This window comes from Cucurbita pepo, chromosome LG19 (genome assembly GCF_002806865.2).
Source record: "Cucurbita pepo subsp. pepo cultivar mu-cu-16 chromosome LG19, ASM280686v2, whole genome shotgun sequence".
Classification (NCBI taxonomy): Eukaryota; Viridiplantae; Streptophyta; class Magnoliopsida; order Cucurbitales; family Cucurbitaceae; genus Cucurbita; species Cucurbita pepo.
Genome location: NC_036656.1, coordinates 73940 through 100188, shown reverse-complemented (window position 1 = coordinate 100188; position 26249 = coordinate 73940). Strand labels below are relative to the sequence as shown.

The 26249-nt window shown below is 36.8% G+C and overlaps 4 protein-coding genes and 1 long non-coding RNA gene across 6 annotated transcripts; 3 read left to right on the top strand and 2 right to left on the bottom strand.

Annotated features, from left to right (window-relative positions):
• The first annotated feature begins 311 nt into the window (after positions 1-311).
• LOC111781422 (PHD finger protein At1g33420-like) lies at positions 312-5158 on the top strand. Its single transcript, XM_023661989.1, has 5 exons — positions 312-1238; positions 2052-2178; positions 2749-2964; positions 3402-4010; positions 4125-5158. Exons 1-5 carry the CDS (start codon positions 881-883, stop codon positions 4921-4923), a joined length of 2109 nt encoding a protein of 702 aa, XP_023517757.1. The 5' UTR covers positions 312-880; the 3' UTR covers positions 4924-5158.
• Positions 5159-6101: 943 nt separating this feature from the next.
• LOC111782265 (ribosomal lysine N-methyltransferase 3) lies at positions 6102-10246 on the top strand. Its single transcript, XM_023663105.1, has 5 exons — positions 6102-6193; positions 6285-6657; positions 7764-7960; positions 8987-9257; positions 9395-10246. Exons 1-5 carry the CDS (start codon positions 6183-6185, stop codon positions 10040-10042), a joined length of 1500 nt encoding a protein of 499 aa, XP_023518873.1. The 5' UTR covers positions 6102-6182; the 3' UTR covers positions 10043-10246.
• A 720-nt stretch (positions 10247-10966) lies between these two features.
• On the top strand, positions 10967-20758 carry LOC111781882 (probable thiol methyltransferase 2). Of its 2 annotated transcripts, XM_023662609.1 has the most exons (8): positions 10967-11157; positions 13658-13788; positions 15592-15678; positions 18892-18992; positions 19066-19165; positions 19543-19589; positions 20181-20259; positions 20465-20758. In XM_023662609.1, exons 1-8 carry the CDS (start codon positions 10980-10982, stop codon positions 20516-20518), a joined length of 777 nt encoding a protein of 258 aa, XP_023518377.1. In that variant the 5' UTR covers positions 10967-10979; the 3' UTR covers positions 20519-20758. The 2 variants fall into 2 exon arrangements, with proteins under 2 accessions (XP_023518377.1, XP_023518378.1); XM_023662610.1 differs by lacking the exon at positions 15592-15678.
• LOC111781884 lies at positions 16051-20198 on the bottom strand. Its single transcript, XR_002813033.1, has 2 exons — positions 20113-20198; positions 16051-17179 (listed from the first exon to the last, which is right to left on the bottom strand). It is a non-coding gene; the product is annotated as an uncharacterized LOC111781884 (long non-coding RNA).
• A 597-nt stretch (positions 20759-21355) lies between the features above and the next one.
• On the bottom strand, positions 21356-24922 carry LOC111782240 (aminoacyl tRNA synthase complex-interacting multifunctional protein 1). The gene is made up of 3 exons (XM_023663073.1): positions 24334-24922; positions 23411-23617; positions 21356-21904 (listed from the first exon to the last, which is right to left on the bottom strand). Exons 1-3 carry the CDS (start codon positions 24835-24837, stop codon positions 21761-21763), a joined length of 855 nt encoding a protein of 284 aa, XP_023518841.1. The 5' UTR covers positions 24838-24922; the 3' UTR covers positions 21356-21760.
• Positions 24923-26249: the final 1327 nt, after the last annotated feature.

The window sequence follows — 26249 nt, the reverse complement described above, 5'->3', positions numbered from 1 at the left end:
GAAAGTCAATTGTGTTATCTTTGTCTGAAAATTGACAACCCAACCATAGTTCAAGTATTTTATCATGAACCAAAGTGTGATAGACATGAATCCCACGAATGCAAGCTAATTTTTAAAGCGAAAGTCAATTGTGTTATCTTTGTCTGAAAATTGACAACCCAACCATAGTTCAAGTATTTTATCATGAACCAAAGTGTGATAGACATGAATCCCACGAACCAGTTACAAAATTAACACGAGGGTTCAAATGGGCACAACCAATAAAGAATCAATCCACTCCTCGAAAAGTTCATTAGGAGTTCTGCGTTGTTAACTCCTATTTAAGAATCTAAACGATCTAGTCATAGAAATAAATGTAATGATAATATAAGGACTGGAAGATTAAAGTAAAAGTAAGAAAAGAAAAGAAAAAAAAAAAAGAAAAAGAAAAGGATTGAGGACCGCACCTTCCTTTATTAAAAGAAAGCCCTCTCTCCCTCTCCATTAAAATCTCTCTCTCTCTCTCTCTCTCTCTCTCTCTCTCTCTCTCTCTCTCTCTCTCTGAGAAACTCTCTCCATTAAAATCTCTCTCCCCTTTCCACTGGTTTCCACTGGAACCCTCTCGAACGACCAACGCAACGCAACGCAACACAACACAACACACTCACTGAATATATATATTTTTATGAATTAAAAAAAAAAAAGAAAAAAAAAAAAGAAAAAAAAAAAAAAAAGGAAAAGATTCGAAGAACCCGAACCGAAAGGGGCGAAGAAAAAAACCCTAAACCGCTATCGTTGTTGAACCTTCCTCCCCCGATCTCTGAGTCTAACCCTAATCTCCGCCGTCTGTTTCTCTCTTCTTCCTTGGATTCAGCCTCTTTTTCATCCCCACCTCTCAGCTATGGTCGTTAACGCCCGTCCCCTCAAGAGAATGAAGAGACGTGTTACTGCTGATCTCTTCGACTTCCTCTCTTTCCCTCCCTCCTCCATGTCCACCTCCGCCACCGATCATGATTCCGACCACGACCACCTCTTCACCGGCCCCTTCCGGACCAACGTCCACACCTTCCTCACCAACCACGCCCTCCCTCCTCCCCCTTCTTCCCTCTTCCCTCACCTCCTCACCTGGCAGATCCTCTTCCGCGTCGGCGACCTCCTCGACGGCTCCGATTCTCAACCCGCCGTTGTTTATCTCGATATTGTCGAGGAGGACGTCGCCAGATCCAGATCCGTCTACTGCGACCAGTGCCGTGTTGTTGGTGAGTCCCCTTCCACTCCTCGTCTCTCTTCTTTTTTTCGCCTCCTCCGCTTTGTTTCTCGTCTCCCGCCGGTCACTTTTTCAATATCTCGCGATAATTACGAGATTTTGATATGGGGGGAGAACTCATTTCCTTTTCATGTGCGGGCCTTGATTTGATGGTGTTCAAACAACCCTTCGATGCGTTACACGTGGCGGGTAGAGAAAATTGGATATTATGTCAATGTCCGAGTCATGAGTGACAGCTATTTCGGAACTTTGGGAGTACGGTGTCGCAGTGGGTGATGAGTGACTATGATCATGATCTTCTTTTTCTTTTTTCTTTTTAATTTCTTGTTATTGATTTTTTACTGTATGGTCTAAGTCTAGTTATTGACTATGATAAGTTCGAATTACAACACCGTAAGGAGAGATTCTTCATGTAAAGTGGGTGGGCGGAGGAATCTTTTTTCTTTAACAGAGAGAAGATAGGAATAGATGTGGGTCATTTTCATGGAAATTGAGGCTTGTTTGTTTGTGGATACAGCGCCCCACATCTCGGAAAATGTGACCAAATCCATAGTTGCGTGTTCCTCTTTTCCTTCTGTATACAAAATTATTTCATTCAACTCTCCTCTGGCCCCATTTCGTTTACTGTTTTTAAGTTTGGAACAGTTTGAGTTTAATACATTTTAGTTGTAAGGATTTGGGTTGTGATACCCTTGTGATTACTTTTCGAGAACGCCCAAGAGTGTGTTTTGTTTGATGTTTGATGTATGATGTATGATGTTTGATGTGAATTGTTTGTTGTTTGTAACTGTATGCCAATGATTAGGGTGGAGTGCACATCCTGTGTGTGCCAAACGATACCATTTCATAATAAAAGCTAATGGAAGCTCCATTGGAGGATATCATAAGCCATGTATGTGCTGTGGAGACGTCTTGCATCTCTCCGAGTCCAAGTGAGCTCATTAACCACACTCCTTTCCCTGGTTTATGGTTGTTCTGGACTGATCAATCCAGATTTTCTATCAATTGTTACCTTCGTTCTTCCTTTTTATCTCAATGGGTTTTGAGTGGTTATCATGATTTTGAGACTAGAATTGAGCTTAGATATGGACAAATCATCGCCTATAAGCGTTTCTGCTGGATAATCTACAAAATCCTTTGCCTTCATTATGTAATTTAGAAAATAAACTCTAATCTATTAGTCATATTAATGTGTGCAAAAGTGGATTGATATTTCTGGGATCAGATCACTGCTCTACTAATTTTTCTTTCCTTTCCATTAAGATAGTATTACAGAATAAATACTGCCCAACATTCATTTGCTTCTGTTTGCATTCAGTTCCTGTTTATTTTGTGTTGCGAAGAAATAAAATTGTTATAGTTGGATGATGGCCAATAGCCATACAACCAGCTTTTTCCCTCTCTAGCGATTAATTATTTTGGCCCTCTTAGTCTAAGCATTATTTCTGCTTTTGTTTTTTTCTCACGATTTTGATGAGTTTTTGGTTATATTGGGTTTCTAGATGCAAGTCGTGCAATCATGTAACAAGCACAGATGATGTTGAAGACTGGGTGTACCAGCAGTTAGAGAACAATACTCATCTTTTACATGCTGTGGTTCACTCAAATGGTTATGGACACCTTCTCAGAGTCAATGGAAGAGAGGGTGGTTCAAGGCACTTATCAGGATGCCATATCATGGATTTTTGGGATCGATTTTGTAAAATGCTTGGAGTGAGGTAAGGCATCACTTTCACTATAGTGAATCCTTTTCAAATTTTGTTTAAAGAACATCGTTTTTGAGTCAGTTCTCAAATTTACTTGTCAGTGTCTTGCTTTTGTTGATCTCTGAATGCTCATGTTTGCTAACATTTAAGCTGTATATGGAAAAAGCATTCTGAATTTAACATTTAGGCTGGTGGAGATCTGACTCGAAATGATTTATTATGTTTGAAACCTGTGTAATTAACAAATTATGCATGATGGATGAACCAAACTGCTTGAAAGAGACCTTAAGTTCTATAGGTTTTTTCTTTGGGGAGGATATGTCAACACCCTTTCCTTTTTCAGTGCTGAAAAGGTGAAAGTGGCATATTCTTCCTGATGAGTTTAGTTGATTTATTTGTGTTATGGGTACATGGAATGAGTGAATTTTCTTTTTATTGTCTTTGAGCAGAAAGGTAAGTGTGATGGATGTGTCTAAGAAGTATGGGCTCGAGTACCGGATGCTTCATGCTATCACCAAGGGCCATCCATGGTATGGCGAGTGGGGTTATGAATTTGGTGCTGGTAGTTTTGGAGTGACTCTTGATGCCTACAAAATGGCTGTTGAAACCCTCTCCAGCCTTCCTCTCTCAATCGTTACATCACAAGGACGGAAGCCTCGTTCTCAACTTCAGGACATAATTTCATATTATCAGTCTTTGTCAGAGCGTAAGCTTGTTAATGTGAGAGATCTCTTCAGGTTTCTGATGAGCTTAATTCATAACATTCGTAAGTCATCGTCAACCATTAATGATGTAACGGATGAAAAGCAGCAGTCGAGGGTCTTGTGCTCGTGGACTAGAAGTGATGTTACACGTGTTGAAGAAGCAATGTTGAAAGTGCTGCATGCAGTATCTGGATCAAATTGGGTAAGTTGGCGCACCCTTAGAGGTGCTGTGTGCAAAGCAGGTCCCCCTGAACTTCTTGATTATTGCCTTAAGAATCTTGGGGGTAAAGTATCATCTGATGGGATGGTTGTTAATTCTCATCGCAATCCTCAATCAGGTGCTTTTGAATACAGGTAAATGAAATGCACTTTCGTTTATGATTTTTTCCATGTTGTTACAAGTGTACTTTGTTGGAAGGCTCTGTCCATAGTGTGTGTGGTCTCTCAAGGGGTATCTTTGTTATGCAGGCTCGAACCGGGCAATGTTTCATCGAATACAGCCACTGATTGCACCGTGTCCTCCCTCTCTAGCTTCCCATCTGAAGAAAATCTTCTGTTGGACTTAAGGTTTTTGTACGATGCCATGCTTCATCCACACTCTATGGTAAACTATGGGCCCCAGGCAACAAGGGATGCAGCGGTGAGCTCAGCCGTGAAGCTGATAGACTGCAAGCAGTTTGTAAAAGATTATAAACCTGAGAAGCTACTGACCAAGTTGAATCCTTTTTCGATATGCCTCTCATGTGAGGTTGAAGTTGTGGAAGACTCGAAAGACAATTCCTCAAGACCTCCTCCGGAACTAGTTGTACTTCCATCTAATGCAACCATGTCTGACCTGAAGCTTGAAGCATCAAAAGCTTTCCAAGATGTATACTTGATGTTCAAAAGATTTCAAGTAGAAGAGATAGTGGACCATGGCGGTGTAGATGATTCCACCCAGGTCAAGCTATTATTCGGACAAACCGAATCAGTACGTGTGAGAGGAAGATGTCAAGGGAAAATGGCGCTGAACAGGTTCCGAATGGAGAGGGGATTGGAAAGGTGGACTGTGGACTGCAGTTGCGGAGCCAAGGACGACGATGGGGAGAGAATGCTAGCTTGCGACTTGTGCAACATTTGGTGGCATACGAGATGCTCAGGGATTCAAGACTCGGACAATGTCCCAGGGAAATTTGTATGTTATAAATGCAGAAGCTCGATTGTTGCGATGAATACGAATGGAGAAATGGAGACGGATACTCTATCTAGACTAGGGTATGTTAATTGAGATTTTTAATTTGTAAATAGTTTTGGTTTTGGGTTTGGGTTTTTGTTGGGGAGGAGGGTAAGGGAGAGAAGGATGAAGAGTTGATTGATTTGTTGTTAGGAGGAGGGAGGGGGGGTAGTGAATGTGTAGATGTGGTGAGAAGTTGGGCCAAAATCAGTGATTAGATTTGCTTCCTGGTTTTGTTATTCTTGTGTATATGTTCAACTGATAGGCGAAACTTGGGATTTATATGACACCCACGGAAGGACAAAAAAACCAAAAAAAACAAAAACAAATGAGAAGAGACAAAAAAAAAAAACAAAAAAAAAAACAAAATCAATATCTGGTGATGGTGTTCATGTTTGATCAAACAAGTCTTCACTTAACTTCCAATTCCATGATATTGTGTGAGTTGCTAAAGATATTGGCATCATTTTATGGCTTTTGTGGTATATAAATAGTTTCATATTGTTGGATTAAAGTGTCCATTTAGTAGATATAGTGCGCTTCTTCAACCCGCTGCAATTGTCTTGCTAGAGTATCTTGTCGAGTTTGACTCCCACTTTGAACATAAGCTTGACAACCAAATTTCTTATACTCCTAATCTTTTCATGTAATCTTGTATATAAGGCTATTCAATGAATCAAAAAATTGAACTTGATCTTGTATATAAGGCGATTCAATGAATCAGAAAATTGAATGAATAAGGCTATCATTGAACCATTAAAGAACCTGAGTTAAAACACAAGTCTAGAAGATTAACGTGATATATTATGGAGAAGACATATAGAAGGTTATAAAATAGTGCGATAATTATGAAAAAGACATATAGAAGGTTAGAAAATAGTGGGGTTAAATATTTCTTCTAGCTACCATTCCAAATTGATGAGTAACATGATGAATTAAAAATATACTTGAAGAATGCATCACTGCGAGATAGCTTCACATAACACGATATAGCTTCAACTACAAAAAGTACTCCAACATAAAAAGATTTCGATTGTGAAAGATAGTCACTCATATCGCACGTCATCAAGCGCTGTAACGTCCTAACATATATTTTTAAGTACGAAACTTATTAAATGTTAATGTAATTCATATGAATGATGATGTTAAAACAAATTAAAAAAAGGACTCGAAGAGTTTTAAAAAAAANATTTAGTCACTCCTTGAATATTTAGGTTAAGAGTCTACTCCCTATAAAAACTGTTAAACCTAACCAACGGGAACGGCCGACCTTCATCCTCAACTGAAGTGCCACTCACCAGTTTCTTCCTCCAATGACTTCCAGGTTCTCTAACTCATCACCTTTCTTCCTCTCTTCTCATCAAGTTTCAAATCTCTTCTCATTCCGCCCTTTCCTTTTCATTTTTAAATCTCAGGCGATTGAGAGCTTTCAAGCGATGGATGGCATCCCAAGGCATTCAATACAGCGACGCTCTCGAATTCACGGATAGCTGCGGCGATGGAATTGCCGTCAAAGCCTTGTGCGATTTGCGGGAAGGGGATGTTGTTGCAACCATTCCTAAACTTGCTTGCCTCACCGTCAAGACCAGCAGTGCCTGTCCGATCATAGAAGAAGCCGGTTTGGGTGGCTATTTGGGGCTTTCGGTTGCTCTTATGTATGAGAGAAGTTTAGGGGAGAACTCTAATTGGGCTGGCTATCTCCAGCTTCTGCCCGACAAAGAGTTATTACCCTTGCTCTGGTCTCTGGAAGATGTGGACCAGTTTCTTTGTGGAACTGAGCTACACAAGGTACGTCCAGTTCTTTTTTCTCGGCTTCTATTTTAATCTCTGCTCTGTTAGGGAGTTTATGTATGGAATTGTGTGCGAACATAGAATTAGTTTTAAGGTTCTGATGGATTCCTTCGCAGCTATTGTACATCTAATTCACGAGGATGATTATATTATGACACTTCTCTTTAGTCTTGGAATGTATATGATCCATCGACTTTGTAATTAACTCAGAAATGTGGTGCCAAGAATTGCTTGGGCCTCAAATCTACCTCTGGGCTTCCCATTAATAATAATCGGGTTGTTTACACTCTATAGTGCTTTGTACGCACAAGAATTAAGAAACTAGAGATCTTGGTTATAATTAAGTTCTCGGATTGGTTAGACAAGGAGGGTGCCTTGAGGTCGGGGAGGAATATATCATGGTGAAAGTAGGATTATAAGGAGCTGGTTGGGGGGGGGGGGGGGGGGGNGAGTAAAACTTGTTGGAAACTGAAAGCTAAGGACTGTAAGTGTGTCAGCAGCATTACCATACTTCCCATTTTCAAAAAATTGTGAGGCAATTAAGAGACTTGTCATTCCGGGTTGCGCTTTGTGTTTTGAAAACACTGCTGTGAACCAGAACCTTTGGCATACAAAATTTTTATCCAGGAAGCTTCAATTAATGCTGTCGTAGGCCTTCTTGATATCAAGAAGATTTCAACAATCAAGTTCTTGCTTCATCGGGCTACAAGAAGGTGATGAAAGGAGCTGTTGGTATTTTATTTAAACGTGTATTTTTGACACAGAAGGGTATATTCCTATGTGTTCAAGAACTGAAGAGGGATAGGGCTATCCTTCCTAGGAGATCTATCAGCTGGAGAGAGAGGGATGTATGTGACAAGATTCAGAAGTCCCAATAGTTTTTATTTACATTATGTGCTGTATATACAAAAATCTGTAAAAAAATTCTATTCATAATGGTCTTTCAATTAGTGAAGGAAAATACTTGAGGTCATATGGTTTTGTGTTTACTTCCTGCCTTCAAGTAGGTTCACTATTTTGTTATTTCTACTTATGATAAAGCGATGATGCAGTGACTTTTAAGTGTAATCTATGTAGATGATTTTTCTTACACTTTTAGGCAGACGGTAAAAGAAGACAAGACCCTTATGTTTGAGGACTGGAAAGAGAATATCGTGCCTCTTATGATGTCTGCACCTTTGATGTTCAGTCCAGAATTTTTCGGCGTTGAACAATATTTTTCCGTGAGGAGCCTCATTTCTTCTAGATCTTTCGAGATTGATGACTTTCATGGGTTTGGGATGGTCCCTTTGGCAGATCTGTAAGTTAATCCTTCTTTTAATTTGTTATCAATATATATACTTACCATTTTCAATTCTATGCATTATATATGGCCTCTAGAGTGCGGGAGAGGTACTAAGCTTATCGAAAGTCTGGCCAAATGGTAACTATTTTTTCTAAACTAAATAGTAGCAAATAGAGTTGCTTCGAGTCCTGTCAAGGACTTGTTTCTCAAAAGGATCTACCTAAAAGTGGTGGAGGAGCTTTGAGTCCTATCAAGGACTTGTTTTTTCATCTCATTTTTCTTGTCATGTGTCTTTGTCTCGTCTCGAATTAGGTATTGGAGATGCTTAGGATTTAGGCACCTGTTATGAATTATTTATACCTGTTGAATTATTGATCCTTAAACTTACGTATTATGTGTTTTTCACTTTAGTTTGAATATTTTGTTTGTCTTAACTTTTATAATATTATATTTTGATCTTCTGGTTAATTTTTCATATATATATATATATATATATTTACAAAATCTTTAGTCTGCCAGTGTCCAATTTAACTATGGTATAAAAGTTAAGAATTTTTTGGGAACATCCATGATCAAAAGAAAATATTTGAAGACAAACTTCTTGAATTTGGTATAGTGGGTCAATTTTTACCTCAAACTTTTAATTTAATCAAATTGGACTTTAAATTTAAGTTTCATGATGTTTACATTATGTTAGGTTTTTGTTTGAAGAATCAGTAAAAAGAAAAATATTCTGACATGTGTTCAATGGACTACATGATCAAAGGCTCTATGAAATTGTTTTGAAGAAGGATGAAATTTTGGTTAGATTTTATTTATTTATTTAGTTTTATTATTATTATTTTGAAATTGGTGAGTGTTGGTAGATTCATTGAGGACTAGAACTTGAAATTTTCTCGTATTTATAAATATAAAATCTATATTAGAATAAGTATGATGCTCAAGGAATAAATTGGAATTTGAACTTGAATAATCATCATGATTCAGTTTGAATTAAGAACTCGGTGTTTATCATCTCTCATTCAATTCATTGAAACCTAGGTTTAACCACAAGACGAATGCTGAGGATGTACACTTTACCTTGGTGTCTTCTGATGTCGAGTCTGATAATAGTACTTCTGGCCTAAACGATGTACATCCATATGACGATGAGTCCAAATGCTGGAATTCTCCTCCGGACAAAGAAGAACCAGATTCTCTTCTAACTGAGCTAAACAATGCATGTGATACTGACTCAAGCTCTTCGGAACTCGGAGGTGATCCCACCACGCTTGAGATGATCATGGTGAAGAATGTCAAAGCTGGTAATGAGGTTAGTTTTTCGTTTCGTTAAATGAGAGATTTTTCTCTTCACTCGTAACCAAATCTTGTCGACCTCTGTGGTTGCCATGAAAACGTTCAGTTGAAGGGGTTTGGAATAACTTTTTTGTTTCTTCTGCTGGACATTAGGTGTTCAATACATATGGTTTGCTCGGTAACGCTGCTTTGCTACACCGATACGGATTTACAGAAGCAGATAATCCCTATGATATCGTTAACATTGATTTGAAGCTGGTTACTGATTGGAGTTCATCTCGATTTTCGAGGCGATACAGTAGAGTAAGAGTATCACTATGGAGAAAGTTGGAGTACTGTGGTTGTGGCAATGAAGACACTGAATATTTTGAGATATCATACGATGGGGAACCACAAACTGAACTACTGATATTAATTTACATAATGTTGCTACCAGAGGTTGCATTTAATCACTTTGATATGACTACATCAGTATCAGGGAATTATAGTGGCGTTATGTTGTATCAAAAAGGAAACACCATCTGGGTTGAAGATTCAAAACTTACCCGGGATGTATTGCTGACTAAAGACGTTCGCAGAGCTCTCGTGTCGCTTGCAGATATGCGGGAAAGCTTATACGGTTCAAGATGTTTAGAAAAAGACGTCGAGATGGTATGTAGCGTACAAGATAGGAAGTTATATCATTCTTGGATGCTATGTGAGAGCGAGAGGATGATTCTGAAGAAACTCAGAGCTTATGCTGCTGTGGCTGGTCAGTCGTCAAGAACTGGAAGGCCATCGTCTCTGAGGAAGCACAGATGAACAAGTAATTGCATAATTTATGAGCTCATTCATCTTCAAATTTCACTCTCAATCATTTTTGTTGCTTCACTTGAATCATTCTACTTGTCGCCCAATTTTTGTGTTCTTGTTTCTCCATCTCTACTCCTAACATTTGTTATTTTGAGGAGTTTGTCACCAAGGGATCCTTTAGAAGAGTGTTCATTGTTTCAAATATTGCACTTCTCAGGTAGTCTTTCAAAAGTAAAATATAACAAGATTGATAAGTGACAACAAAATGAAAGGAAAGATTAAAAAAAAAATCTATCCTTTCGGTGATCTCGACATTTCTAGCATGATAGAACACATACTAGACACGTGGCTGATCGAACTTCTTTGAGTGTAAGTAGGTAGAAGAGATGGAACGCAGTGTATTATAAGTATGATCAAGTTATATACATATATAAGTGTAATAGACTTGTACCGTTCTAATTTCTTTTAGTTTAACAAAAATGGAGAGCTTCGAATCTCATAGAGTTCGAAAAAATTTAGCATTTATATTGGCCTAAATTAATAAAAATATTTCTAATTTTTTTATTTTATTTTAAAAATGTGTAAACTGGTATTTCAAGAATCTTTAAAAAAAAAAAAAAAAATTAAATACCCTTACCATTGTTTTTTAGATAAAAATACATACACTTAAAACTTTTAATTTTTTTTTTTTTATAAAATTTTAAAAGTATTCATGATTTTGGTATTTTTTAAGATTTTTTAAAAAATGTTAAAAAGGAGTTTTTGAAAATTTTAAAAACAGTAGGCATTTTTTAAAAGAAAAAAAAAATTTAACTAAATTTTTGAAACATTTGGAGGAGTATTTTTAAATTTTTTTTTTTTTTTTTTTTTTTAACTAATTTGATATTTATATTAATTATATATATATATATATAATATTTCCATTAGGCAAAGATTGAAAGAAGGTATGATCGTCGGCATTAGGAAATTGCCTTCAATACTTGGAGCTGCTCCATTGCAAAGCCATCGACGTTTGCCAACGAAATTGAGGATGGGCCAACATAATTCTGAACATAACGCTTCGAATTCCAATCATCAATCGCGCGTCGATAAGTTTTCGAAAGTTATCCGCGACGACCACACTGGTAATGCTGAATTTCAACTCATTTCCTATTCTACTTATACCTGTTCAGTCATGTTTTGGCCCTGAAGATTCGTCTATGTGATATACTGCCGTTTGCGGGATGAATAGTGTAACTCAGGGACAAGCACATAATTTGAATCGGATTTTTTTCGGTTCCATTTCAGGAATTTTCGTTGATTGGTTTTGGGATTGGATGAAACGATTGATAATATTTGCTTGACTTTAGAACTCTTTTGAATAGCTTAAGCAGTCAATAATTGTTATAGAATTGTTCGACTTTAGAACTCTTCAAACCAAACATCTTTTGGAAGCTCAACCCAAAGCAAAGAAACAACATTGATTGATCTTCAACCAAACACCTTTTCAAAGCTCAACCTAAAACAAAGAAACAACATTAATTAATCTTCAACCACCCCCAACTCTTCCTGCAAAGTGTCAGGGTCGTACATTTTCAACCTTGCAGTTTCGTGATCTTGACACGCTCACGACTAACCTAGAGAGGAACTCAACCTTATATACATTTTTCGCCTGCCTTTGTGGCTTCGTTGGACCTTAGAAGAGGTTTTTCTTCACCAACTGAATATAACTTGTGTGGAATTCAAGCTTGTTCAGCCACACATGCCGCCCGTGCATGCATGCTCAATCTTTTGCTACCCCACCGACTTGCTTCTACACTAGGCCAAATCATCTGGCTTGACGTTGCCTCTACTTGAGGCCAAAGTCTCTCATATGTAACGTTGCATCTCAATTCTCATCTTAGTTCCCGATTGATACTGCCTTCATGTCATGATGCCATCCCAAGTCCCGGGATGTCATCGGCCATCATAGCTCACTCGGTCTTATCATAGCTCACTCGGTCTTATCATAGCTCACTCGGTCTTGCCCATCAAGAACAGGCCCATGTGTCATTCATATTATCAGGACCTCCCGAACGTCCATCCATCCGGACTCTATCGGGGCATTGGACCCTCCCGTGTCCATGTCATATCATTTATGGACTCTATACTAGATAGCGAGTACATATACCAACCTCCAACAAATGCTTGGTGTGCATGTCAGCTCACTTGTGCCATCCGACACTATCCTTGAAAGACCAATTTCAAAGAAAGTCGCCTGAGACACTCGTCTCGCAATTCTCGCCCTCATTGTGATACACGTATGTGCTATAGGGTAGCTCGCTTAAGCCACAATGCCTAGGGGAGGTGGAAAACTAACACCATGCCTCCCCCTAAGGTACATTTTGAGGCATTTCTAATCTAGCAGATGTAGACATGATTTTGGCGGACAGTCATACGGTATCGTGGAGCATCCGTCCAGTGTCCAATTGACACCATATTTGGTGAACTTTCATATTTCATATGGACGGAGTTAACTCTAGAGCCACATGCCCAAACTCCTTATGGAACCCCGAATTTCGAGGTTAAGGCCCGGAGTCCTACCCGACCCTTTATCAAGCCTATTTTTGTCCTTCATGTTGACATCGTTGCCTCTGTCTTACTTATGCCTCAACTTGACTTCAATGCACATCTCTTTGGTGTGTTAGATGATGCACCGTCCTCCTCGGTTGCATCATGGCACTCGTCTGTCTTGGCCTTCACATGGCCGGATGGGCGCCACTTGAGGGTCGTTGATTTGCTTGTCTCGATGTGAGAGTCACAACCTACTATCTTCATAGTATGGTTGTGATATTCTCCCACACTTAACTAGTCGTCGTCCTTGATGACTTTCTTGGGGCATAATCGCTCCATGGATAGTGACACAAAGGACCGTAGTAAAAATTCTGCCATAACCAACTAAACAAAATTAAAAGAATCAACTTGCACCAACGGCACTTTAAGCAAAATACCCATTAAATTTGAAGATACATGCAAGAGACAACAACCTTTTAATGACTTTTTAACCACCACAAACACTTCATGCAAAACATCTATTAATATCTCTATGGAGGGTAAATTACTTAATTATTAATCTAAAGGCACTTTATAATTTTATAGGGAGTGTAAAGAACCTATGAATATCTCTATTTGGCTCTTGCACTTTTGCTTTACAAGATTGGACTTTTGTTTGGGTGGTTTTGGTTGAAATACGATTATGCCTTGAAGCATTCAAGATTTATTATCCTTGTTTTCATAGGACATCCATCCAAAGCAGTTGCGAAAGTTTTGTGGCTGTCCTTCAACTGTTTTCTTTTAGTCTTTATGGTGTGAAAGGAATGGAAGGGTCTTTGGTGATACTCAATCATCTTTTGAAGTCTTCATGGATTTAGTTTATTTAATGCTGTTTATTGGGTGTTTGGGGTTTTCCCCTTAATCATTTCATTTATCAATAAAATTCGGCTGTTTCTCTCTCTCTCTCTCCATAATACATATGTACTGGTTTACTAGAATATTTGTCAATATTGATATTTTATTGATATATCCATAAATTGAAATCTCGATATCGACTTTGATATTTTCATTCTTGCATCCATTGTGCTCATGCTCTGAAGGTTTACTAATTAGGTGGTTGGGAGACATGCTGGGAGCAAGGGCTGACACCATGGGACCTGGGACAACCAACTCCTGTAATTAGTCATCTCTGTGCAATGGGAGATCTTCCAAATGGTCGTGCCCTTGTGCCTGGATGTGGAAGTGTATGTCATTTCGTTTTTTTTATAATTTTATTTTATTTTATTTATTTATTATTATTATTATTATTTTTTTTTTTTTGTAACAAACGAAAACTTTTTGTTGAAATAATGAGACTAATGCTTAAAAGACACAAAACTCCGCAGAAGAGTGGAAAAGAACAACTAAGAGGGATTACAAATAAGTGTATAAAAAACAAGTCAAGTAATACTAAATCCTCTTCAATAAAGAGCCTAAAATAATTATCCAATCGAAGTATTGAAATAAACGCTAAAAACACTTAGCTCCGAGCAAAAGAGACTGACGGGGAAGGAAGATATATTGCAACTAAGAACATTTATTTATGCACATTTGTTCCAAAAGGAGAAAAGACATCTAATAACTCAAAACCAACTCAAATACACCCAAGAGTACAAAAATCCAAACCACCAAATAAACATCCCTATAATCTCTCAGAAAAAGGCTTTACAAAAATGACCCACCTCGGAACTCCAAAATTAATAAAGAATTGAAATTGAAAACAGTCTTCAAGGAAACAAGACAAAACACTAGATTACCAAGAAGTAATTCTCGTTGTTGAACAATAAAAACGGATGATGCTAGTGATTGTGAAACTTCAAGTGTATTGCTTTTATCAAAACCAAAGAAGGACTTTTAAATGCTTCTACAAAAGAGTCTTCAACCTAAAATTCATCATTTTGTATGTCAACTAAATGTGCTTCAGATTCCTCACTACTGAGACTAATTTCAAATGCTTCATTAGATTTAATAACATTAACAATTGGAAAGGAGATAGAATCCTTAGTGGTGAGAGAGCTAATAATACCTTTGGTTCAAGTGACATTTGAACATGAAGGAGTGATCAGTGAAAGAGTAAAAAAGTTAGCAGGTTGAAGGGGGTTGATATAATTTTATAGAGGAAGTGAGGGGCCGAGTGTCACGGTCATGCTCGTCCAGGGCGTGTTGTCTGTGGCTGCATGCCACACCGAACCCTTTATTTAATTTCATGTTGTATTGTCTTGCCATTGTATTTTCTGTTTGTATGACTATTTGCAAAATCATGTCTAGGCATGCTAGACCTGATTCGCCTCACAATGTACTATATGGGGGTGTGACTAGTTGTCAACTCCTCCCCTGAATTTGTTTGACTATTCGGCAAAATCACATCTAAATTTGTCAGACCTGAATCGCCTCAAAACGTACTATAGGGGGATGCGACTTTGCTGGGTGTCCTTATCCAAGGTCACCCCATCACCTATGAAAGTTGGAAGTTCAACGATGCAGAAAGGAGGTACACTGTCTCTAAAAATGAAATGTTCACCGTTGTCCATTGCCTTAGAGTTTGGAGACAATATCTTTTGGGATCCCACTTCGTGGTGAAAACGGATAACTTCGATCAACCCAGGTGGCAAGAATTGTTAGCCAACTCTACAAAAGTAGAAACTTACTCTTAATTTCAAAAAAGTAGCAACTTCAATTGACAACTAAACATATCAGCAACTTCCCTAAAAAGTAGGATCCTCGGCTGATTCAAAACCAAAACAAACTTGTAGCTTGAACCAATTAACAAGTAGAAACTGAAACGAGGCATTCAAATGTATTAAGCTTTCTTTTCAAGAGATTAACAGAGGAATATATTTTGGAGAGATTTCATTACACGGAAACTTTAAATTATTTACATTCTATAATTCATTCCTTATCTCTGAACCTAGCCTGAGGATAAGGGCGATGTTTCCCTTTGTGCATAGCAATTAGCTAGAATCATGCTATTTCTTTTATAGAAAACATCAAAGTTTTTAATATGACAGGGCTATGATGTTGTACAAATGGCAAGCTCTGAACGCTATGTTATTGGATTGGACATATCAAACAATGCCATACAAAAGGCAAGAGAGGTAATAATATTATATTTCTGCATTTAGCTTCTTTCCAGAGCCAACATAATGAAAAAACAAAGGGAAATTTAGGACTTTTGGGAACTTTTGTACGAGAACTATATTGTGAATGTAGTTTTGGAACCTTAGCTGATATTTCTTCTTATCTGTTCTATTAATTATTCGAGGTTTATTTTATTCTAACTTTTATTATACTTAAATGTTAGTTATAGTATATTGTTTAGTTAGCATTTCCCTGGTAGCTTCTGCTACCTTATTTGTCTTCAATCTTTTCCCCAAGTCACCTGAATTCATAATTGCATCTCTGAATTGAAGAACTTAGGTTTAGTGGGAATTTTTCGTTCATGATTATTCTCCAATTGTTATATTGGATTTTTGCGGATTTCGCTATACTATAATTGGTTACCTTTTCTCTAATATTCCAATATTGATATCAGATCCAAGTTGAAAGGGGATTTAGTTTTGTTTATGATTTATTCTTTAAAATTAAACTTCGAATGTTTAGAATTATTTAATGAAATCATTTTTATATCCTTCGTAATGCTATGAAACTTTGCTTGTATTTTAGGTATAATAAGAATGAAGTCTCTGCAAAATTTCGTGCACATTGGTCAAGTATATTGAGTTATTTTCCTGAAACGTGAACCATTGTGCTACAATTTTTTTTTTACTTGCAAATTACTTTTCATTAACTTGCCTCTTGCATATGAAGCTTACGTGTAAAGCATGTTTGAAAACTTTTTAAACAATATATCATATGCTTAATTTGGTTTGGAATGGAAAAGGTTATGGCGGGTTGAAATTGTGGCATAAGCTATTGAAATTGAGTAATTTTCATCTCCCACCCGCACATTATGGACTTTCATTAGGGCGTATAAAACACAACTTCTCATCTTTATTGGGGTTTATCATATTTCTCAAAACAAGGAGTACATTCCCGTTTAATTGTATCAGATTTCATGTAAGAAAATAGGCCGCCATACCGTCATACTTTAATCTCGTGAGCTTATCACTTTACAATGGTTAAGTACTTAGGCTACCTTAAAATTGAGTTTAGGGTTGGCATGAGTGTCCAAGAGTCATTTAGTCACATTTATCATAATTTACGATCTTTTTTGTTTTTTTTAGAGTAGACCCAAATGAAAAAGAAAAGAAAGAAGGGGATATTAAAAAAAAATGAGCCCACAAAAGAAAGTTCCATTAATGGAAGGGACTTCAATCAAGTAAGACAAGACCTAAAGAGTTATTACAAAAAAGATTGACGCCCAAGGGGAAACATTAAACCTTGCTAGACACCATACCTCTGAAGTTCTCTCACTCCAAAGTTCCCACCGTAAGTGCACACCCCAGCTTCCCACAAAAACCTTTCTTTCTCACGAAGAGGCAGATAAAGGATTATGAAAAGGCGGATTGAGTAACTCCTCTAGGCTCAAATGTGACAAACGCCCTATAGTCGATAGCCCACATGTGCCTCCATCTCGACCACTACATCAGGCTCCACCTGAAAAGAAAATTGAGGTAGTAAGGTTGAGTATAAAAATACTCAGTAAGTAGCTTGCTAGTAGTTCATTATTCATTTTTAAGTTGTCTTAAGAGCTTGTTAAGTTTGTTCCTAATAATAAGTTCTTCCTACGTTACACTCTTGGTTAGTTTGTTCCACCCAAGCTCAACTTGAGGTAATTTAGCGAAGATAATTCAAGTTCTTAGTTCTTGATCCAATTTAGACCTCCAACCCTCAAATTTCTCTTGAGCTCTCTAGGTCTTTTACTCTCTTTCATCATCATCATATATATCGTGGAACCTCGAGGCGCAAACTCAGTTATAAGTTTTCATAAGGTTTATTTCTTCTAAAGTTTAGCCAACTCTCAAGGTACTACTAAGAACCTTTACCGCTATGATGGGTTCACTAAGAGGAAATTAATTGGCAAGCTCTTTAATAATTTCCACAAAGTACCGTCATGAATCATAAGTCAATTCAATAGTTATCCGGACCCCTAACAATTGAGTCAGGTTTACAACTATGGCTTAGTTGGCGAACCCTCAACCGTCCCCGTATAATTGTATAAACATCTCATGTATGAATAATGTTCAGCCAACTTTCAAGGTACTACTGCGGACTTTTGCCGCTCGTGACAGGTTCATTAAGAGGAAATTAAGTGGCAAACTCCTTAATAATCCCCATAGAGTACAATCATAAAATCATAAGTCAGTTCTATAGTTATCCAGACCCCTGACAATCAAGTCAGGTTTACGATTAGGGGCTAGCTAATGAACCCCTAATCATCCCCGTATAACCGCATAAAAATCATGTATGTGAATAAATCATGAATAGAGCATAGTATAGTGACCTAAACATTGGTTACATTTACATTCATTTTTAGAGTTCAATTCATTCATTTTTTGGGAAACGTGCATCACAGCAGTTCAACATGTTTTTCATAGATCAAAGTTCAAGCTGAGGTTGCTCGTGTTTGGGACAAAAAAGTCACTTAGGAGAAGCAAAATGTAAGCAATTGTAGCAAGAAGCAGTGCAAAGGCTGCATATCGAGCTCTAGCTTTGGAAACTTGTGAAGGGATGTGGATTTAGAAGTTTTTTTAAAGAACTCAAGTTGAAACTCGGAGTTCATTCGAAATGTTTTGTGATAGTCAAGCAACAATGAACATAATAAGGAATCTTCTACATCATGATAGAACGAAGCACATAAAGATAGATCGTCATTTCATATCTAAGAATGCCCAATTGCATAGTGGTACTAAACTATGTTCCATCTAGCATCAAATTTCTGGCGTTCTTACCAAAGTATTCCGGATGAGAAGCTTGAAGAATTCAACTCCAAGCATGCTTTGTATTCCTACCACATATCCGTTCAGGAGGCTTTTCAAGTATGCTATGTATGCGGGATATATAACAAATTTCAGAAGTTCAATCGAATGGGTATATATAATCAAGATGTGGTGATAGTTTTTCACTTTTCTTAGATCTTTGGGTAATTCATTTCGTCCACGTGAAAAATGATGTTATAAGAATACTGAGAGTGTGCATCAAATATTTCCTTTCATGAATGGATATCAAATAATGGAGATTACACACTTGCATTCTGCTTATATTATCTGAACTGAGGTGTTCCCTCCAGACTCTCTGTTACACTTGAAAGTAATCTCATTTCTACTTTTTTTTCTTTTTCTTTTTTGTTTTTCCCTTACAAACTGCAGCTATCTTCCTCATCGCCAAAGATTAGATACTTTAGCTTCTTAAAGGAAGATTTTTTCAGTTGGAGACCTAAGGAATTGTTTGATCTCATTTTTGATTATACGTAAGTTAGAGTTAATGACAAGCTTATTTTTTCTTGGAAGAATCCTACATGATGATTATTGGAAGCCGTGCAGGTTCTTTTCTGCTATTGAACCTGCCATGAGAGTAGCTTGGGGACAACAGATGCAGATGCTATTAAAACCAAATGGAGAGCTTATAACACTAATGTTTCCAGTAATCCTCTTTACTTAAACACAAATATTCTCTTACATTCTTTCCTTTTATGTTCTATGGATTATTTTTACAAGCCTAGAACGCAAAATTTCACCTCATATTTCACTGGAAGTTTCTCTTCTAAAGTTGAATTTTCTTTTCTATGACATTTTGTAACTTTAGGGCACTTTTGTCTTCTCTATCTTTCTGTATAATTCTTTTTCTTGGACTGCCTTGTCATTTCTATTACAATAATTTTCTTTTAACAAAATTGTAAAAATGTTACGACACATTTTCTCGTCATTAAGTAAACAGTCATTTGTTTGATTTTATTTTGTATATCTGTTTATGATTCTTTCCTTTATTTCATGTTTTAAATACAATTTTTTGGCTGGCAGATTGATAACCATATTGGTGGACCACCGTACAAAGTTTCAGTTTCAGAGTAATTCTCAACCTTCACTTGGAATTTCTTTTCCTACTTGTTTAATTTCTCCTTTCAGTTCAAATATTTATCTAGATGTTTTCCATTTTTTCCATTTAGAATCTCACTCCTTTGTCTTTGAAAAAGAATTCATGGTTATAAATACTAGAGATCAGGCTCCTTATCTTTCCTTGTTTTGTACCTATTTTTAACCATTATTAAAATGAAGATGAGTTAGTTGTAGGTGGCCGATGGAAGCATCCTTATCCATGGGGTGATACTGAAGATGAGAGAAATATTTTCTGTGAAAGGTCTTAAGTGGGTTTGCGGTGAGAGATCAATTGGTGGAATCGATTGTTTTTTCTTATCCTGCTTTCTGCTTCTTTTAGAGCCCGATGGGGGACAAGTTGAAGTGTGTTTTTGTAATCTTCATTGTCTTTCTGTTCAGGAGTGCATCTTATCTTCCGTTTTTCATTTATAAATGGTTCCTCTGAAATGATATTATCTCAAGTTTCCCTGAAGAAAAAAAATATATGTTTCTTACCCTCGTATGTCTGTGTGGCTCTTCCATAAACCTGGCTCATAACTACATGGTCTATTGAATATTGATAGGTACGAGGACGTACTACTTCCATTGGGCTTCAAGGCTGTACTTATCAAGGACAATGAACATGCCATCCCACCTCGCAAGGTAAAAAAAAAGGTTTTATTTGGCATCTCAACTTTAAAAATTGTCTAATTAATATACAAATATTACATCTAGGAAGGAAGTCAGGTGCACAATGAGCTCTATTGGAGATTATTTGAGTGTTATGGCTAAACTTGGGAATATGCAACATTATCCATGTTCTGCAATTGCTGAATGTTGAGTATGATTAACGGAAATTTCATGACAGGGACGAGAGATGATCGGAAGGTGGAAGAGGAGTTTGGCCCACGCTTCACTCTAAATTGAAGGACTTCAAGACCACAACTTTTAAAACAATTGCAAAATTTTATGTTAAAACTGTGGTAAGTAGCTAAATATCCCAAGCGGCCCCTGGTCTTTAAGTTAGTTTTCTAGTAGTCTTTTAAGGACCCTTAAAGACACAAATTTAGTGACTATAAGTATAATTTGATGTAATATTAAATTCAACATATAGATTAAATTAGTAGTAAATAATGATAAATTTTGTAATATTTTACAAACATCTCTCGAGCTATAAAAGTATTTTTATGCCATTAATTTCCATTTACTAAATGGAATTAAAAATGGATCTTATATGGGGTGATATAATACTACTTTGTAATTATTATAGATGATTTGATCGAACATATATGTTTTGTTTGGGATACCTTATATTATGCGCTTATATAAAAAAAAATATTTAATTTTTCTTCATAAATCTATTATTGGAGAAAGATTGATGAGTATTTTACAAAATGATCCTATGCAACTTGAACTTAATGTAGTAAATCATGAACTTTTCTTTATTCAATTTTTATTTTTATGTTTATTAATAAAAATGAATTATATTTTGAAATTTTAATTGATATTACTTTAGAAATAAAATCACCCAATTTTGTGAAAAAAGACACATCTAGAAATGATTTTTTTTTTTTTTTAATTAAGGTTATTGAGCAATTCATGAACAAAATGAGAGATGAAAATGGGTTGATGAGATGTTTAGAAAGAACTGAAAATCACCTCATTCTTTTATTCTTATGCTTATTCTCTTCTAGTAAATGTGACCTAAAAGGTCCAAAGATATCATGTAATCAGAAAGAACAGGGAAACATTCTACTTGTTAAGCAAAATGTTTAAAGCCTGAAAAGGGTTGTATTACAAAGAAAAACAAAAGGGTAGGATACCTTCTCCCATTATACAAATGCTTGATTTCTTATCTATCTTTAATCCAATAACGTTACATAAATATTGCTGGCTAAGACTTGCAAAGCTCTTAGTAACGTCTACTCAGTGCTCGTGTGATCAAATCTTTGGGTGAAAATAAATATTGCTGGCTAGGCCTTGAAACAAGCCCAGTTTTCAAAAAAGAATAACATGAGAAAGATGGTATGGTTTTATTACCATCAAACACAACTACAAAAGAGCCGAAAGCACTCTTTTCAAGTACTTGTCCCAAAGCACGAAACATCGAAATAAAACAATAGTACTAATGTAATCTTACCAGAGATGAATGGAAGTGATAGAGTCAAGAGATGTTTGCGTGTTTTAGGGAGGTAGCGGTGACCAGGCCGGCGGAGGTCCGCATCGGATGGGGACCCAACACAGCAGTGCAAGAAGCATCTGTCTTCAGATGAGGCTGCACCATTTCCCATATTTTCTTCTTCTGAATCTGTGGAATTAATTTCGCAACAATAATCTCCATTCTCCACATTACATCCGTCCATATATAATGAAACACAGCAGCACAAATTATACAGCTTATTGTTGATTCGTCACAAGAGGTGTTTATAATTGTAACAAAAATATATGTGCATACTATACATCAACTACAAGAATAAACTATACATCAGCTACAAGAATAAACTACACAACCAGGGGTTGAGGAAATAGATTAGAACTCCGTGGTGGCTGCATGTAGAGAAGATTTCACTAAGAACAATAAAATCTTGTGAGCTTCTTGACAACTAAATTTAATAAGCCCAGGTGATTATCTTGTCAGAGTACTAGTATGGTATGCTGTGGGCTCTGTGGGAAAGATCGGTATGTTAATAATAATGGAATACCGGTAATTAGTTAAAGGCGTCTTGGTTATAAAACTAGGAGTGTTAAGGAGCTAAATAGGATAACTCAGACAAGAGAATGTCGTTAAGATGCAAGTTCTCCTCCAACCGAATTACAAGAAGATCACAAACTTTTTTTTTCTTTTTTTTTTATGACAATATGTGATCTCATCACGAGTGAGGGAAACAATGAATTAGTGCATTATAGAATCAGATTGGGGAGATGGAAAGCACTTGTTCTTCTTTTGCTCTTTTGCAGCAACAAGCTGGAATAAGCTCCTCAACGTCTTCAATCTGTCGTATGTCTTTCGTGAATACTGCCTCAGATGGTTAGCTTTAGCTTATGCAAGGAAATTTTGGTGGACAAGCTAAAGTCTTATGGTTCAATGTGGTGGCTAGTCTAATCATATTCCAAGACTTGCGGGATGGATATCAACAGCATCACCATGATATGGTTTTAAGGCCAATACTTTCTTGGATGAGAGATTTGGAATCCTATTCAACACGTTGCCTCACTTTTGGCTTCCACTTACCTTGCCAATAGAGATAATTCTTTTATTACTGTGAACAATAGGGGACACTCGTAATTGTTATTTTTATTTGGAAATGGTATATTTTTATTACTCATATATGAGTTTGTTGATAAATTGTGGGGGCAGCTTTCAAGCCTTTTGGTGTCTTCAGTGAATTTCTACACTTTCATCTATTCTCATGAAAGTTCTCTTTCTTAGTTCAAAACAAAATGTTTAGTGTAGTAGGTAGAACTCTCTGATATAACAACAGGGTCATAAAAAGTCGGAGCACATCAGACATGAATACAGAGAAGATGTAAAGCACAGCTACGATAAACACACTAGTTATCAACCACATGAAATTTTTTGTTTCCTTTTAAAATAAAAGAAAAAAGAAATCTACCACATGCAGAGATGGAAAGCCTCCATGTAATGGTTTTGAAATCCAGAGTTAAAATAATTTAGGTAATTAAGGGTCGTAGATTTCTCAGTGAGGTTTATGCTAGACTACGCACTGAAATATGTACACTATAAAATGGCATTTTCAGACTTGCAGGATTCAATTTAAAAAAAATAATAAAAACAAATAAAAAAATTCTATACCTGGTTGGCCGTAGCAGCATCGGGTTGTTTTTCTTTGTCATCTTCAGATCCAAACCATATTCTTTCACCTGGAATAGAGTCTTCAGGGGGCAAAAGAAGCTCAACGTTCTCGTGCAATGAATCAGAAGCAGCCATTAGCATTCCAGATGACTTGATGCCCCGCATATTTCTTGGCTTCAAATTTGCGAGGACAACAACTCTTCTATCCTTTTTGTTGGTTATTTTTGCATCAAACGCGGGAAAAGGATATCAATAACCATATATAAAATAAAAACTTGATACAAATTTAACAATATTATCTGTGACAGACCCATTTAATCTATAATCCATCCAATCTTACGAGTTTTCAAGACCAATTAAAAAAAAAACCATAAATATAGCAGAGGGGGAATTCATTTACACGCTTTATGAGCATTGAAATTCTTCATAACCCTTTTGAAATCCTTTTGAAAAAAATGAAATTTCAGTAAGATGATAAAGCTGAAGTACAAAAATGAGGGAGCTGTTGTTTTTCCTCTAGCTTTTCTACTCTAGAAACTGATATCTAATGTTTGCTATATGAAGGAGTTCCGAAATTTTCCATTTCTTATTGTCCAAAGAGGAAGATTGTTTCCTCTTCAATGTTGAAAAATAAAACAGCTTACAAGAGAGGAGGAAAAAGAAAAGACTCCAATGAACTACATGCCAAGGAAATGAATATATAAGTCAAGAAACAAAATGAATATACACTACATAGGCATCTCTACACCGAGTATCAAGTTTTGCTGTTGAATTAGAAATGAGGAGAGTTTCTGTTTTAGCAAAGTACCCACGATTTTCATTTTTTTTTTTTTTTTCGTTTCTCAATCAGAAATTGCATCTATTCATCATTAGTTCACTGAAACGGCCATCTGAAGACTTAGAAAAGGGCAAAGTTTAAGTACCAGAAGTTGATCGAGAGGGATATATTTAACAAGGCCACTGCAAATAAGCCTCGGCTCGGGTTCACCAACATCAACCTCTTCTACATAAAGAGAATCAGCCTCCTGATGTCTCCAAGCCTTAATGATTCGGCCAACCCTAATATCGAGCATGTCGGCCGCATCCTTGATCTTCTTTTCCGGATCATCGTTGTCATTACCATCGTCCTTATCCGACGATGATGAAGACGATGCAATGGGGGCGTCGCTAGTGGCAGGCTCAGTCGATGAGGCAGTGCAAAATGAGAATGGAAACCGCGCACCACTTCTCGAGATTGTTCCTCTGGTTTGTTGAATGGAGGGGACCTTATCCTTATGAAGATATGGGCGTAGAGCAAAGAAAGGGCGAGAATGGGCGAATTTATGGGAGAGTGAAGAAGAGAAGGAAGAGGAGAAGAAGAGCAAACGGGCATTGGTGGCAGTTTTTGTAACATTAGCGATTGCAGCTGCCGTTGGGAGAGACGCCATGGTCAGAGCCTGTGGTTCACACTTGTGAGTACTGCACCAAAAATATGTTACCCTTTAGAGTACGACTCTTCTTTTACAAGAGTACTACTTTCTCAACACATAGGCCTTGAAAAACACCAACAACAAAGCAAAAAATACTACTCAAATACCTCATCACGCACACTTACACAAACTCGTTGAAACACTCAATAAGTCTCTTAACCCCTTCAGCACCACTCAACTAGCTGAAAATGGGAGACGACTAAATTTACTCAAAAAACATAAAAAGTACAAATAACAACAAATAATTGTCCTCGGGCTCTAGTATCATTCAATATAGAACACGATCCTGTCTCGGGAAAAGGTGCATTAGTTATATCAAACTAATGAAATTATCCCACAATAGACGAAACACTGAAAGATAGACCAGTGAAACACGGAAAGATAGACCTGTGGTGACCTCTATTTACGCCGGACTTCAGATAAGGTAGTTAGGATCACAGGCGTTTTTCTTACAACGCCCTACTACTCTGATCAAGTGCTGAAGGAGACAGGATCACACATTACCGTTAGAGGACTACTCAACAGGATGAGATAAATAGAATACTATTCACAACTAGTACTTCAATTAATTATCTTAACCCTTAGAGAACGACTCTAACTTGCTGAAAATGTTAGCACTGAGACCCATCTCATCAGACAGCTAACGCAAGGAATCAGGCAGTTGGACGCATGTACAATCGGGATGACACGACCTCCATTCCGGTGTGCAAGATCCTCTTTTTGGAGTGGCTACCCATCGCTCTTTTTGGTGTGGCGGATTATTGAATTTCTGTGTAATATACATAGCCTATTACCCACAAAAGCTTATAACCCACCTTCGGTGTTTTTGGAGTGGCGGATTATTGGTTTTCTGTGTAATATACATAGCCTATTACCCACAATTCGTATTACCGGGTTACCCACAATTCCTATTACCGGGAGACAGGAAAATGAAATCGAAGAAAGAAAGAAAAAGAAAGAGGCTTTCCCGTGTTTCAGATGGTCAATTCCAAAGATTTGGTTACTACTTTATTTATTTATTTTGTGTACATCTCATACTTAACTTTTTAAAATATTCTTAAAAGGCTTTTTAAAATATTAAAAAATATATATTTTATGAAAAAGAAAATTAGTATTAATATTTTGAGTATTTTTCAATTCAAATGTGATTCATTTGCATGTGTATGGCACTAGCCTGTGCATATGAATTGGATCCTTCTCCTTTTCAACCTTGATTGCAAGTAAGGTTAGAAGTCTTATGTAATTGCCCATATATTATGTGTATCATAAACAATTTACGCATGCAATCATTTTGATACATCAACTCCAGAGCCCACACAGTGTGTGTGTGCTTCATGCATAAAATCAATTTCAATTCTACTACCAAATAA

Excerpts from the sequence above, each read along its gene's own strand:
- LOC111782265 (XM_023663105.1), top strand. Across the intron at positions 6,658-7,763 it reads GTGGAACTGAGCTACACAAG|ACGGTAAAAGAAGACAAGAC; the intron begins GTACGTCCAGTT and ends ACTTTTAGGCAG. Across the intron at positions 7,961-8,986 it reads ATGGTCCCTTTGGCAGATCT|GTTTAACCACAAGACGAATG; the intron begins GTAAGTTAATCC and ends ATTGAAACCTAG.
- LOC111782240 (XM_023663073.1), bottom strand. The coding sequence starts at position 24,837 with ATGGCGTCTCTCCCAACGGCAGCTGCAATCGCTAATGTTACAAAAACT. Across the intron at positions 23,618-24,333 it reads TCCCTCTCGATCAACTTCTG|GATAGAAGAGTTGTTGTCCT; the intron begins GTACTTAAACTT and ends ACCAACAAAAAG. Across the intron at positions 21,905-23,410 it reads ATGCTGCTACGGCCAACCAG|ATTCAGAAGAAGAAAATATG; the intron begins GTATAGAATTTT and ends TTAATTCCACAG.
- LOC111781882 (XM_023662609.1), top strand. The coding sequence starts at position 10,980 with ATGATCGTCGGCATTAGGAAATTGCCTTCAATACTTGGAGCTGCTCCA. Across the intron at positions 13,789-15,591 it reads TTGTGCCTGGATGTGGAAGT|GGCTATGATGTTGTACAAAT; the intron begins GTATGTCATTTC and ends TTAATATGACAG. Across the intron at positions 15,679-18,891 it reads CCATACAAAAGGCAAGAGAG|CTATCTTCCTCATCGCCAAA; the intron begins GTAATAATATTA and ends TACAAACTGCAG.
- LOC111781422 (XM_023661989.1), top strand. The coding sequence starts at position 881 with ATGGTCGTTAACGCCCGTCCCCTCAAGAGAATGAAGAGACGTGTTACT. Across the intron at positions 2,179-2,748 it reads TTGCATCTCTCCGAGTCCAA|ATGCAAGTCGTGCAATCATG; the intron begins GTGAGCTCATTA and ends TTGGGTTTCTAG. Across the intron at positions 4,011-4,124 it reads TCAGGTGCTTTTGAATACAG|GCTCGAACCGGGCAATGTTT; the intron begins GTAAATGAAATG and ends TTTGTTATGCAG.